At 39.5% G+C, this 14,854-nt stretch overlaps 1 protein-coding gene across 2 annotated transcripts in view; it reads left to right on the top strand.

Moving 5' to 3' along the window:
- RNASEH2B (ribonuclease H2 subunit B) overlaps window positions 1–14,854 on the top strand; it is a 45,042-nt gene that overhangs the window by 9,373 nt on the left and 20,815 nt on the right. For both annotated transcript variants that reach the window (XM_074146080.1, XM_074146088.1), the window contains exons 2-5: window positions 3,120–3,191; window positions 6,164–6,271; window positions 8,562–8,638; window positions 11,224–11,344. In XM_074146080.1, coding sequence (XP_074002181.1) covers window positions 3,120–3,191; window positions 6,164–6,271; window positions 8,562–8,638; window positions 11,224–11,344 — 378 coding nt within the window. The remainder of the gene's footprint in view (window positions 1–3,119; window positions 3,192–6,163; window positions 6,272–8,561; window positions 8,639–11,223; window positions 11,345–14,854) is intronic.

Here is a 14,854-nt window from a genome sequence, read left to right on the forward strand (position 1 = left end):
GATGAACAAGTTTCTCAGGGCTGAGCTATGGAAACTGTTGTAGTAAGTGTAGTGGCAACCATCTGATGTTTTCCTTTAGGATTTAACAAAAAAGCTCTGCCTGTAGTCCCTTTTGTCTGTTTATTTTCTGTAAGAGTATTTCTTACCCGGATGTGAATCTTAACAACAAAAAAAACCCTATTTTAACTCCTAGTTTTTCTAGAAAATTGCTGCAGTACTGCTTTTTAAGAAGTCTTTATTTAGCTATAAGAGATCCTTTCCCATATACAAGGACTGATAAATGTAATGACATTAAAGAAATCCAGTTACCTTTCCTGGCTACAGGCTAGAACACATACAAGTTAGATTTGGACACCTAACTTCTAAAATCCCTTGCTTAGCATTTTTCTAGCCATGAAGTGTTTAAATTCAGATAAATAGGGCCTTCTTTACCCTTAAGGCCACGTTAATATTGCATCCAGTTTTCCAAGCAGGCATTCTCCCAATTGCCTTTTTTTATCTTCCAACTTGACATCTAGTAGAGCTAATCTGTAGCAAAAATATACTTCAGATGCCCTTGGAGTAGGGCATTTTAAGGAAACTGAAGGTAGAAGAAACTCAGAAGAAACCACTTTTGCCTTTGCCCTCTCCTTCCCTTCTTCTTGTGCGTGCACGTGTGTGTGTGTGTGTCCCTTCTGGTACACCATCTTCTGTGGCAACTGTGTGGAGTGATGTATACTGGGATCCCAGCAGCACGAGATACTGGGACTGAAGGCTGCAACTCCAGCCTGTTCATTAGGGTGTGATCACTTCTGTCCTCTGTGCAGTGATGAACCCCATGGCACTTGGGGAGGACCAGAGGACTAGATGGGCAGAGCTGTGCTGCTCTTCGCATGGGGAACAGCTACTGGCTGAGCCAAGGCAGCTTATACAAAGGGGCAGAGCAGGGGATGCTGAACCTGGGATAGCATGGGGCAGGCATTAGTGATGGAGGGCAATTATCTGGGTTGGGAAGGCAGAAGATTGAGGAGGAAGAGATGGGACACTGTATCCCTTGGGTTTGTCACACTGAGCACTCCCTACTTGCAGGTGTCTCCCAGGCTTAGCAGGGATGGATAAATTCAGTGTGTTACTGGAAGGTTAGGAAAAGTGCGTATGAACTAAATAAAGATGTGAACTTCATTAAAAACAGCTACATTAGGAAGGATTGTCTACTTAATTGTTCACGTTACACAAGATGCAACTTAGCGCTCAGCTGGACTCTTTCCCAGTGTTCATAAATCTATGCATGAAGAGAGCAGAGCAAGTGAGCGCTAAAAGTTCCTTTGGGATTTTTTTTTGTTTTGCTTTTTGTTTTAAATTTTGAAACTCACATTTAGTGTGTATATTTTAAAATGTTCATGTGAAACACATCAAAGTAAACACATGCAGTGTGTTTCTTTCACCGTCATTAATCACTGTAGTGTTTTAAAAAATAACAAAAAATACACTAATGTTAAACTGTGGTCAAGAACTGAAATATACACAGCTCTAGAAATTTGAAGCTCTCCTTTGCCAGGGCAAATGTAGCTTGACAACCGTGTGTGTTTATGTATCAGCATATGAAGCAAGCGTGGTTAGCAAATACGGACTTTTTCCATTAAAAATCCTCAACTTACATTGAGACTTTTTCAAAGCACTTTTTCAAGGCACCTGAAGACTCAGCTAAAAATTCAGGGGAAGAAAATGACTAAATTCTCCAAACCGCTCTGAGAACTATTGTCCTCCAGCACTTTATCATAAAACACACTTGCTTTTTAAACCCTGCTTATGTCTTTAACTGGGCAATTTCTGTTGGTGACACAACTGAATAACCAGGAGTGGATGCGAATGAGGGTCACTTGGGGCTTTTTTTTGCCACTGAGTTCCTACTTCCCTGCTTTCCATAGAAAGCAACTGTGTTGTCTCCTTCTCCACAAACCTCCTGGATGCTACTGAAAGGGCAGGGACAATGTGGCACTTCTGTTCCTTCCAGCAGTCTCCCTTGTGAATAGCAGGGCAGCCTGCCTCTGCTGCTCCTCTCTGCTTTCCTCAGCAGCAGCATAACGCAAACGTCAGCCTGATCCCTGTCAGTCCGTTCTCTGGGGTCTGGATACTGGTTATGTATGTGAAATGCTTTAGTAATTTTCCTTGCTCTGATGAACGCCTATGTGAAAGGAATTGGGACAGAACTGGCAGTGTGCAAGCTAAGAAAGATGATGCTGTCATGTTGCTCTTCACTCAGATGTGGGAAGTTGTTTTTATAAATACAAGTTAGACTTTCCCTACAAAGAAAACTTGGATGGAATATAACTAACTGGGGATCCTTATAGATATTTTTTCAGACTTGAATCAGCATCCTTGTGGGAGCTGTTTCTTTTCTAATTTTTTTTTTTTTAATTTCACAGAGAAATTGTACTTTTGTGGCTCTGCTTTTTGTCTTTTTTTTGCTAAAGACACAGAAGAGAGAACAACTGTCAGAGGCTTAAGCCAGAGGTGCTGTATTCGCTCAGCTTCTTTTTCCTGTGAGGGGAATTAAATGCACTCTTTATTTTTCAAGATTATACATAACAGATAAACAAGTAGGGATATTTTTCACAGCAGTAACAATCACTCAGAGAATTCCTGCCCCATATTCTTGCATAATCGGACTTCCTGAAAGCTATAGAGGACCACTGTTTCTTCCCACAAATATTTTACCTTTTGCACTTTTAACTTTTTAATGTCCATACTGTACTTGGCCTAACTTACCAAAGCATTCTCATTGTCTTTGTGACTAATCAGGGCAACATTTCAGTTCATTTCACTTAACTGAGATGTCAAACTTCGGAGCTCTCTTGCCTGAGGCTCTCTAGGGGGAAGTGGTTTTCAAAATCTAAATCATCCCCAGGTGCATATCTTTCCCGTGGCAGATAGAGAGTGCCAGGAAGTCTGGAATCATAATTTAGATGCCTTGATCAGGTAGGATGAATTTGGGCTGAGGCATATAACTTTTATGCAGAAAATACATGAGTTTTCAGGAACTGTCAATCCGATTAATTCTGAATGTCTTGGAGAAGCATGGCAGAAAGTGAAATACTTCTCAGTTTACAAGTTCATAACTTTTTCCTCTCCCCCTACAGAGGCTGCTACTGACCCCCCTAAGACACCTGACAGCGAACCTTTATTTACAAAACTGCGCAATCCAAGCACAGGCAAGTTTTGGAATTGTGACATGAGCCTCCTAATGTTCTGGTTGATTCCCTTCACCACCAAAAGATTCATATTTTGCAAGCTGAAATAATGATAGTATGAGTCTTATGTGCCAAAGATACTGCTGGTGATGCCAGATAGTTAATGCTGTGCAAACATTTAGGATTTCTTTTATAATTTTAATTGGTTGAACTGTTTATTCATCAGGAATATTGGCAGCACAAAAAAAGAGGTGTAATTTAAGTTCTGTTTTTAAGTGCATTAGTTTTGGGGAGCTTACAGTGTTGGGTGTTGAGCCTGGTCTTTTTCTTAATCCAAATTTAGGCTTCATAGCATTCATCTTATGCTATAAAATAAATAGTCAGAGTTAGAAGAAGTGATTCAGTTATACTTACCAAGCTTTTCGAGTCACTTCATTTTCAAATCTAATTTTCTTCTTTCCCTGGGCCAAGTGGTGCTGTCTCTTTTCTTGTTGATGGATGATGAGGCACTTTGAATTCAATACATTGGAAAGACCAGCACAGGCAGGCAATATAATGATACCACCATCCCACAGTTTCTTTCTTCTAGTCAGATTGTTCATTTTGTCAAGAATTTGTTATTATATGAGTAATGTAATAATTGGAATATGAGATACTGCAACACTAACTTGCAGTAAGCCCCTGTTAGGGTTAACACATTTTGTTTGAAAAACACATTTCATGCTGTTTTTCTTTCCTTTCATAAGCTTGGGGTTTTTTTCTATAGGTTTAAGTTGTATGTGTTTGTTTTGAAATTCATTGCTCATATTTATGTATGTTTGTAACTAAAGTCTTCGGAGTCTTCAGATACATTTTAATGTCACAATATAGTAACTGTTACTTGTTCTTGACAGAGGAAAATAGTTAAAAACAATAGATAAAGAATGTGAAATCACTCATCATGATACCTGTTTTTTGATTGCTCAGATCTACAGTGGGAATATATAACCATGGATATTTTCCACCTGCTGTATTATATTGGCATTCTAATTTGCTGTGTTTTTAGAAGTGTAGATATTAATTTGCTTTTCTCTGTGGAAGAAGAGATCTGTTTGCTTTGTAGAATCAGAGATCTTGGGAAAGGTTTCTGGAGAAAACCTGAAATACAATGATTGCCTGGGTGTGTTCCTTTAGAATTTACAGGAGCTTATTTATAGACTTGTGTAAACTTTCAGTTATGTAGCCTATTATAAGTATAGGATCTGAAAATGGAAGGACTGAGAACACCCTATTAATGTATTTTCCTTACGTTTTGGTCTAACAGATGAATTGTTGATGCCAGATATTGTATAAATATGCACTGAAAGACTCAGCGCACTATAGAATCCATGCTAACCGCTTTATTAAATAAAAGTATGCATGATCCCCTTTATACATAGGTAGAAATGGCAAAATTTCTATCCCTTACAAAGGCTATAAACTAGGGTTCAGCCTGCAATCCAGAAGTACCACAGGAAGCATTTTTCAAAGTGTTGAACTAAAAGAAGGGAAATAACCGTGCCGCAAGATTTAAGCAACTAACTGAAGTGGTAAAGTTGTGAGCAAAGCTGCCAGGGTTCTCTCTCCATCCACTAGAGTTTCTCTCTAACGACACTGTTGGGAACCTGTGGTGACTGCCTTTTTAACATAAGCAAATAAATTAAGGAGCTGGAATTAGACAATAGGAATCTTTCCCAAGATTTCGTAGCTCACCACCGCATTTGGCTAGCGCACTCACTGGTAGGAGTCTTAAGTTGTTCGGTGAGCACTTCTGTGAATAGTTTGACGTCTGGTGCTGATCAAACTATGGCCTACACCCGTGTTGAGAAGCCCATGGTAATGACTGAGACCTCTACTCCCCCTTATATCTACTATTCACTCCTCTCCTCCCTTCCCCAAAAGAAAAATTATTATCAGAGAACTGAAACTATATCCTTAGGTGAGGTTAAACATCTGGTCAGCTTTTTGGATAAAGGGGGGGAAAAACGCATTATCAGTCATTTTGAGGAAGAGATGTGTCTACCCTTTTTAGCTGACCTCCCTCTGCACCTAGGGATCTCTGCAGACTGAGAGGAGCAGTGCTGATGGCAGCTGGCAGGGGCTGACATTGAGACTTTCCTGAGCCAGCCTATGATCTGCAAGTCAGGGCAGCTTCGCAATTTATGTGTGTTGAGGAAGACTGTCATGTTGTAGTTGCTCTTGTCTCTTGAAGATGGATTGATAACCAAGACAGGACCAGTCCAGCCAACAGACTCAGCTGACCAAATTACAGTGGTCCCTTCTGTAGTTCTGGCAAGTTCATGTTTTCGATATGGAAAATGCCAATCCTGTTTGCAACATATTCGTCACCCTTTCATTATAGCCCAGAACTAATGTGAAACGGCAGAGCTGTGCTATGAGGTGGTCTATGATAAAGCTTTCCTTTTCCTTTCCAAACTGTCAAGATTCTGATGGGCGCTCTGACGCAACTTCTTGTAGCTTCCTTGTTCACCTTATTTGTCTACCCATACTGAGTCATCAGGAATCCATTTTGATGCAGAAAACCAAAATTATTTCAAATTGTCACTTGAAGGTTTGAGACTCTTATTCCCCTAACCCAGGGTCTGATATCTTGGAGAGAAACATGATGGAAGGAGAGGGAATTTTCTTGTTTTCCACCTTCCCCCTTCAGTGCAGACAAAAGCTGATTTCTTGAGTGATTTTGATTTGGGTTTGGATCAAAGGCTTTGTGTTGTAAGATGAACTATTCACACGTCTTATTTATTGATTCAAATTCAGTTTGGTTTATAGAGCTGGTAAGCGAACATCTGTATATAATAGTTTTCTTTGTCTGAGCTTTCTTTGTAGTGAGTTTATGTAGAATGTGTGTATGTTTGTGTGTCTGTATGTATATAAGGCACATTCTTCAGACGTATTGGGTATTCTTTTGATTTTTGTGAAAGCTGACAAACACAAACCAGATTTCTTTTCAACAGGGGAAGCAGCCCTTTACTTATTCAATAGTGGTGCACAGCAGCTGTTTGAAGTAAAAGCTTTTCATGAGGAATATCGTTCCTGGTTTATAGGTCAGACTGTTCAACAAGGTGAGTAATACAATGAATCCTTACCCTAACTGTAACTAGTGTTCTTACACAGACCTTCCCTCTCTCTTCTAGTAAATTTACAGGTGTTTTTCCTAGTTGTTTGAGGCATGCTGCATCACATCCCCACCTTCTGACACACTCGTTTGCCATCTGGATTTAACCAGGGCTGGGGGCTTTGTGGTCTCTCTTTAAAAGGCTGCCTTTGGCAGCCTCAATTAGACAGATGTTCATTTGTCTTTGAGGAAGGGGAGGGAGGGGGAAGGGGAAGACATTCAATTGTATTTAAACTGAAGTGCCATAAAATACTTAGCTTGCCTTGTCAATCAGACCAGCAAGTCCTCAGTTTAAGTAAAATATGTGTTATCCTACAGGGGGAGAAAGAGCTGGAAGGCCTTAGCTAGCTAAGTAGAGCAGTGTGTTAGAGCTCTAAGTATTGGAATGTATGGTCTTGCTTTCTTTTAATTACCTCTGTAGTCCCCTGTGCAAGTGCTGGGATCTCAGGATAGGCCTGCTGTCAGAAGGTGCCATTTCAGTGTTCTGTCTGAAGTGAGCTGGTCTATACCATCCCAGTCCTTCTCTGATCCTTTCTCAAATTGAGGAGGAAACTTACGTAACTGCTTGTGACGGCTATAACAGTCCTTTATCAGTAAGAATGTCACTGGAGTAGTGTTTCTTTGCCAGCATGCCCGTAGACCAAGCAATAATTATTAATTCAGGAGATGAAGGTATATTTATTTCGTCCTTTTTTAACTGGAAAAAAGACCATTTATAGTAATAAAGCAACTGCCTCAGACATATGCCTTCTTTAGTGGTAATATCCCAAAGTGTGTGTTAACTTTTAAACATCCTCTGCAGGTGCATATAGCAATGCAAGCGGTATGTCTCTGAGCTTTTCCTTGCTCCATCTGGGGGTGAGCCAAAAGACTGGGTCTGCTCCCTGCTCCCAATTATGTCCACATTGTGTTCTCCCCCTCCCTTTCTAACCTCTATTTTCGCCCTTGGGAAATAGTTGCCTTAAGGAATCATTGCCTCAGTTTTCTTTAAAAGATACGGGGGGAAAAATTGTTCCTGAATGTTAGGGCTGCTGCATCTCTGAAATGGTAAGGGGAAGAACAACACAAAAAAGCTGTGTGTTTGCAGTTAAAGCAAATTATCTTGTTATCTTCAGAGAAGGGCAGAGGTCTTTGTACACCTACAGGGAGTCTGAATTCTTTAGAACAAATAAAAATAACTCTTCCTGGAGGTACAGTGGAAAGCATTTAAATGAAAGCTTTGAGAAAGTGGCTAGTGTTTTTTTTCCCTCCAGTTTTATTATCAAAGCTTTCATGTTTGTGAGTAGTCCTGGTGCTTGCTTTGCCTCACACAAATGCATCATGTTATATAGTACAGATGGCAGATTGGCTATCAGCTTTGTCCAAACCATGTTCTTCCCACCCTGTCTTTTGTTAGTTTTAGGGCCATCGCAATAGGATTTCCTTTTCTTTAATTATCTTAATCATGTGAGTAAAAACAAAAAAAAAATGCATTTATTTGCTTTTGGTTTGCTAATTAATGTCAAATTGTCATCAATTATTGGGTCTCATTAGTGAATTTCCTTGATGTTACATTGTTTCCAATTATCTACAATTACACAAAAAGCCTGACTAAGCCATTGTCCTGCAATGAGCTCCAGATGGGCAGAGGTGTCTGTTTCAATGGGAGACTAAGTTCTTCCTTTGTGCGTAACTTTGAATACAACATACTGAGCCACATTTTCTGATCTATTGGAGTTTATTTTGTTCCATTAGGAGGCTGCATGGAGATTCTCCCCCTACAGATGAGAGGCAGCTCTAACTTAACTAGCTCTTAAATTCCTTCTTACCCTGCTTACCTCTTCTGCCAGCATGGTGTTACCTTGCCCAGTGTTTGAACTGGAGTGTACTGGATGTATCTGGTATCCCAAAGTAAGTTTCTGTTACACCCAAATCTGCCAATAGAGGGCAGCTTCAATTTTGCTGGTTTTAATACAGTCCAGAAAAGGCAAAACTAAGAGTGCTTGAAGCCAGCAGACCTGCAGTGGAGCTTGTGCTTTGGTTTGGCAGGGTTGAGAATTGAGCTTTTTCTGTATTTTTAATATAAAATCACAAATACTGTTTTTCCACCCATTTTATTAAAATACTGGGATACTTACTGAAAAAAAAAACAACTCTCCTTTTCTGCCCACCCTCCTGAAAAATATCCAGAAAAAAAGAAAAGCTCAATATATTGTGACTCTTGGTGCTAAGCCTACTTTTACGTATCTGTCACTTAGATGGGCGCCTGCTGTTTGTTACACCAATGGACCCTTTATTTCTGATCCTTTACTACCTCATAAAGGCAGACAAGGAGGTAAGCCTGCTTTATTTTTTCACTGGAATTCTCAGGAGGAAGCATTCTGACTTCATTTTCTGCACAAGTTATGTTCATTTTACAAAAAGGGGCTTCCATAATAATGAAAATGTAATTTGCATTTAAATCAGAGATGTCCACCCTAGGAGTACTTTTGTTTGCATCAAGTTTTTTTGTCAGTAAAGTATATTCCAGGAGTCAGTTTACAATCTCAACAAACTCTAATCACTTCCTTTTTAAGAGAAGCAGAGAATCTCTCTTGTCCTTTTGTGAGAGCCTGTCCCAGAACTATTGAATTTTAGATGATGAGATGTCATCAGAGTAAAACAAACTCGTGCCCTTTCTGAGGAATCAGTAGATGATTTCATTTTGGGAAAGAAGGGAAAAAGAAGAATTCAGACACTATGGGGCAGGGGGAAGAAGAAGTGTTTCTGTGGCAGTTTGAACTTGAAAGGAAACATTGCCTTTTTAGAAGCTGTATTTGTAGAGATGCTGTATCATAGAACAGCAGCAGGATGATTAAGTATCCAAAAGTTGGATAATTAATAAATGGCTTGATTTATCATGGGTGTGGCAAAACCTCACTTAAATTTCCAAAGTGTATCAAAAAGGCATAGGCAAAGTTATTGATTTATTGTTTGTAATCTGGCTGTGGAAAAAAGGGCATAAAATAAAATGTAAATGTTGATCCTTGGTTTTTGTTTCATGGAGGCAATAATTTCACTGTATACCTCATAAGAGTTTTTGCTCTAAGAGCATTTGCTGTAAGGTTGCTTGCTGTTTTCTGCTTTAGACTGCAACTGGAGAATGCAGAAGACCAATTTTTGTATGGTGAAGAAATAAAGTCCTACTAGACATTTGTAATAGTATCCTATTGTTCTAAAATTATTTTAAATTATTTATGTTATAGGATGTGCAAACATATTCTGTATTTCCGTGTTCTGTTCCTGCTTCAAGGTGGCCCATCGGAAGTCATTTCACAAAAAATAGTTTAGCTTGTTCTCTAGGCACTGTGCTCAGTTTGAATTCAGCATCCCTTTGAAAGCTTTGTACCGAACTTAAATTGGGGAAACACTAAATCTCCTCTATGTGGTAGAGAGTTGAGGTAGCTTGAATACAGAACAACTGCTGCTGCTATTTCTGTGCATGGGAAGAGTCCTGTACTGCCCTTTACTTTCTTGGTACGTTGATTTCTAGGTTTTCTTGTTTTCTAGGCCAGGCGTGGTGCCAGATAAATGCATAGAGCTGTTCTGGGTCCTATATCAGGGCAAATGCATTCTTGCAGTGCCCTGCCTAAGTTAGCATATTCTTCAGTAAAGAGAAGTCTTGAGGATTGTGTTGCAGATACCTCATGCAAGGCCAGCTTGAATACAGCACAATCACTTCTGGCTTGAACTAATGACTATGAAGGTACCCACTGGGTATCTTAGGATCATCCTTTGCATTGTCCTTTGATTTTGATAGTGTGGAGCAGGGTTGCTTAGTCTGTATTCTGAGCAGAGCCATATCCTATCCAGCAGACTTTCTTGGCTTAGGCTCTGTGCCCCTGTACAATGTAAATGTGGCTGTCATGCTTCAGGACACAAGTGAGTTTGTGCAGGTAAGTTATCCATAGGAAACAGTTTATTGCAGCTTTATTTCTGCCTCTCATAACCTTCTTTTTTGTCATTGTTATTGTGCCTTTTCTTTTTCAGAAGAAAAAACCTTCAAATCCTTTCTGTTTGTTTGGGGTTTTTGCTTGTTTTTATTGTGATTTAACAAAGGATGGCTACTTGTATTAAGCCTCAGACTGTCTATCAAGAGGATTAATTAATAATGAAAGCAGTATACCCAAGTGGTTTTTTTCATGCTGACCGGTATAATGACTTCAGTTTTGGCTGCTGAGACCATGCACTCTTTAAGGATGGAGAGCTCACTGAGTCTTTGTACTGATGCACTAAAGGATCTTTCCAAAGGGATGGCTGCCAGTTGTGCCAAACCATTCTGAATGATTATGCATTGTTTGGCAACGGCAAAATTTGTTTGATGGTTCTGTCATGTGTTGAGGCTATTAAAGTTGTGCCAAAATCACTTTATATACATACTCTGGCCAAACTGGAATTGACTTTGCAGAGGTGAAAGGTTAATACTGTGTTCCAGAAGCTGCCCTGGTCCTTTGAGATTTATCTTTATGGAAGGAAAAGCAAAACTTGAATGGAAGTTATGACACTGGGTTTAATCCAACAGGTTTTGGTCTAAAACAGTATTGGCACATACTGACTACTGTGTCTTATGTCATCTTCCAAAAAATCCCGCTGTACTTCACATTAGTTTCTCCCCATGTTGTATTAAATTTGGTCTTTTAAGTGCAGTAATTGAAGAGTTCAGCATTTTGCAGGTATTTACTGGTTTGAAATAAATATTTATAGTTTGCTTTGTAATCAGTTTCTGAATGTGTCATGTGTTACTGTTCAAAATACGATCTTTAAATCCTTTATTTTAAAGCTATGGCCATTGCATGTATATATATTTCTGTGTATGTGTAGTGTGTATATGTGTCTTAACATTATAATAACACTTTTATAATACCTTTGATGTATTTTCAGCAGCAAGGAAAGTTCCAGCCACTCGATCAAGTTGTGCTAGACTCAGACTACCCTAACTGCCCATTGCTGCTGAAGTGTGCAGATGTTAAACAGTACCTACATCATGTAACAGAAGAAAAAGGTGAAAAAAGGGGCTGGGGGGCAAAAAAGGACTGGATTTGTTAGTGCCACTTCATTACAAGATAGGTTTAAATACTGTTTTTTGCTTTACCAAACACTAAAGGTGCTGGATGAAGTTGTACTTTGAAAACAGAATCTTAGGCTAAAAAGTTGTCATTGCATTATTGTGAATAGTAATGTGTGGATCTCAGATTGTCTGATGTAAGTCTAAAGTATTTGTGTAGTCTTGTTGCTAGGTGTCATAAAAATGATAAATTGATCGGAGCTGGCTTCTTGACGTTATTCTAGGTTGTTGTGAACTCTCTGCCTTTTGATGAAAGTTTGACATCTCTTTAAATTCTTTATTTAATGTAGGATGGTCTGGTGTAGAAGAAGTTAACTATTGTCCATTTGGCTTTTTTTTCCTCCCTTTGTCACAAAGCATTCAAACAATAAGTAGGAAAAAGCTGGAAAAGAGAGACTATGCTGCTGTGAAAGGAGAGCACAATTTTTCTAGCTTTGCATAATTTAGTGTTGGGAGTTTAAGTTCAAAGGCTTATTTTTTTTAAAATAGAAACCTTGATGGGGATGCATAAGTGTATAAGAGAGAAAACCTAAATGGAAAAAAGTAGCTAAGTATCAATTCTGTACATAGTGTCCTCAACCTTTGCCCAGAATTCCCTTTGGTATAGGGGCTTTTATTTCATTGGAGGAAAATACATGCTTTCTAGGGAAGAGGAAGGAGCATTACATAATTTTTGCAGCTTTGCAGACCTGCAAAAGATGCAAGACCTCAGTTTTTATATTCAGTCCTTTAAAGAGCATTCTCTGTAGGCTTGCTGACTTCCTCATAGTGAATGGAGATTTACCTACACACAGATGGAGTTTTACAGGAGGAGGTCTGAGAATATGGAATCTACCACCAAGCGCAAAACAGCTAAGCTGTCTGATCCTTATGCATGTAGACCTCCAAGAAGTCGAGGTGCACAGATCAAAAGCCAGAAATACTAGGAATTTGCTTTCACAAAGCACACTGCCCTTGCCGTCAGTATATATAATCAGCTCTGTATCCTGGGCTGCATCAGAAGAAGTGTGGCCAGCAGGTTGAGGGAGGTGATTCTTGCCCCTGTGTTCCACTCTGGTGACACCCCACCTGGAGTACTGTGTCCAGCTCTGGAACCCTCAGCACAGGCAAGACATGGACCTGTTGGAGCGGGTCCAGAGGAGGGTCACAAAAATGATCAGAGGGATGGAACACCTCTTCTATGAAAACAAGGCTGAGAGAGTTGGGGTTGTTCAGCCTGAAGAAGAGAAGACTCCCGGGAGACCTTATTGCGGTCTTTCAGTACTTAAAGGGGGCCTACAGGAAAGACGGGGAAAAACATTTTAGCAGGGCTTGTTGTGATAGAACGAGGTGTGATGGTTTTAAACTAAAAGAGGGTAGATTTAGACTAGATATTAGGAATAAATTCTTTGCTCTGAGGGTGGTGAAACACTGGCACAGTTTGTCCAGAGAGGTTGTAGATGCACCATCCCTGGAAACATTCAAGGTTGAGTTGATCTATTTGAAGAAGTCCCTGCTCCTTGCAGGGTAGGTTGAACTAGATGACCTTTAACGGTGCCTTCCAACCTGAACTATTCTGTGATTCTATATAAGAAAAAAAATTTAGGTGATCTAGTGATACTTGGGAAGTGGCTAAGGAAAGGTCATAGAAGACTGAAAACCCTTCTAGAATGTAAAACACCAGACCTCTTTATTGCTGCATAGAACATCAAGAGGAGGGGAGAGGTGGGCTGTACTGGTTTTTTTCCTGAAAGATACTGGTGCACAAGTTTAAGTATTTCTTCTGTAATATGGTGCATATGCAGTAATGTAGGACAGTTGCTTCCCCCAGAAAATCAATTTGAACTTTAGTGCAGGACATGTTTCCATTGAAAATGATCACTTTAACAAGAGAGGAGATCTGGGCAGCAAGAGTGTTCTTACAGTCTTGCTGGGACTGGGGTAGTTGGAATTACGTGCTGTTGTGATACTCCTGGATTTCGAAAGAACCTTTGGAAAACATTTAGTTACATTCAGTAACATTGGGAGCAGGAAACCTTTTTCTTTGGGTGAGTTCTGACTTACAAGAAGGCTTCTTTGAGACAGGTGCCCCTGAACTGCAAAACCACTTTTGCCTTCCCATGAAGTGATAAATACTACCAGTAAAAACTATTCTTAAGCTTTTAGATAATTTCTGTGCCCTACAACTTGTCTAACACTGGCTAAGGGTGAGAGAAGGGGTACTAAACTTAATGTGCACCCATCTGAGAAGGTGAAAAATCGTACCAAATCCTCTTGGCTGTCAAACGAAGAAGTCTGTATAGGAATGTAAGATGAGGTCTGGATTATATTTCTGAAGGGGCACTTCCTCCAAACAACAGTGATGCCTTTGGGCAGTATCCATGTTCCCTTCTTAAGAGCAAAATAAAAATTAAGAAAAAAAAGTATTTGCTGTAGACAAGGTCTTATATCTTGGTCTAACCTCTGTATCCATTCTGAAATTGTATTTGCAGTTGTTATCTGTCAGAGCATCCTCTGATAAACTGTATGCTGTTAGGCACTAGTGAAGGTGCTTTACGGCTTGGGTTTTTGTATTGATTTTTTTATAATGTATAAAATGACATAAGTCTGTGTCATTTTGCCAGCAAATGATACTAACTGTTGAAGAAGTTATGTTCACTTCTTGAGTTTTGTTTTGAAATGTAAGGTAAAATTTCTTTTTGTCATCAAAGCTGTATACATACGCACACACCAACTATATGTGATGTTCATGGATGCCCCTTGGCATATACCTGCTGCTGCTTTTCTTGTTCGGGCTTGGGTTGGGTAAAAACTACTTTGGGTAGAAAGTAACAGTGGGGCTTGTTCTTAGGATTTCTTCCCTTTTTTAGAGCATATTGTTATGCAACAAACACATTGGCGCTTGCTTGCTTGTCATGCATAGATCACCTTTCTGTTCAATGCACTTCTATGTGTTTCATATTCTCATGTCTTTTATTGCCTGTAAAAAATACCAGTATTATGACTAAGGTACTCTTTTCTATCTCTAAGACTTGTTGTCCGCTTTGTAGCCTTTCTTGTTTAAGGAGAAGGGCTTCAGGGCAAGAATCATCTGCTGTGTTGAGTCTTCTGCAGCTTATTTCACTCTTAATTTAATCTTAAGGCATTTAACATCTGTCTGACAAATTCTTACCCTAGAGTGCTCAGTTTACACTTACTGAATTAGCAGAAAGGCTACCTTCTCCAGCCTCAGTGTTGAAGGGCACTGAAAATTCATCTTACTGGATTAAATTCCTGGTTACCTGCTTTAGTGGTTGGGGAAAGGGTATGTTACAGCTCACTAAATCTGGGTGAGGCAGGTTGTTTGCTAATAAATTCAAAATCGGATAGAAAGTACAATAGAGAAGGTTTAAGAAAGGATTATGAATTCCAGTTCTAGAGGGTTACTCTTTGTTTTATTTCGTAAGGCAAAAACTGCACTGTGATCTT

Source organism: Numenius arquata, chromosome 1 (genome assembly GCF_964106895.1).
Source record: "Numenius arquata chromosome 1, bNumArq3.hap1.1, whole genome shotgun sequence".
NCBI classification, from domain to species: Eukaryota; Metazoa; Chordata; class Aves; order Charadriiformes; family Scolopacidae; genus Numenius; species Numenius arquata.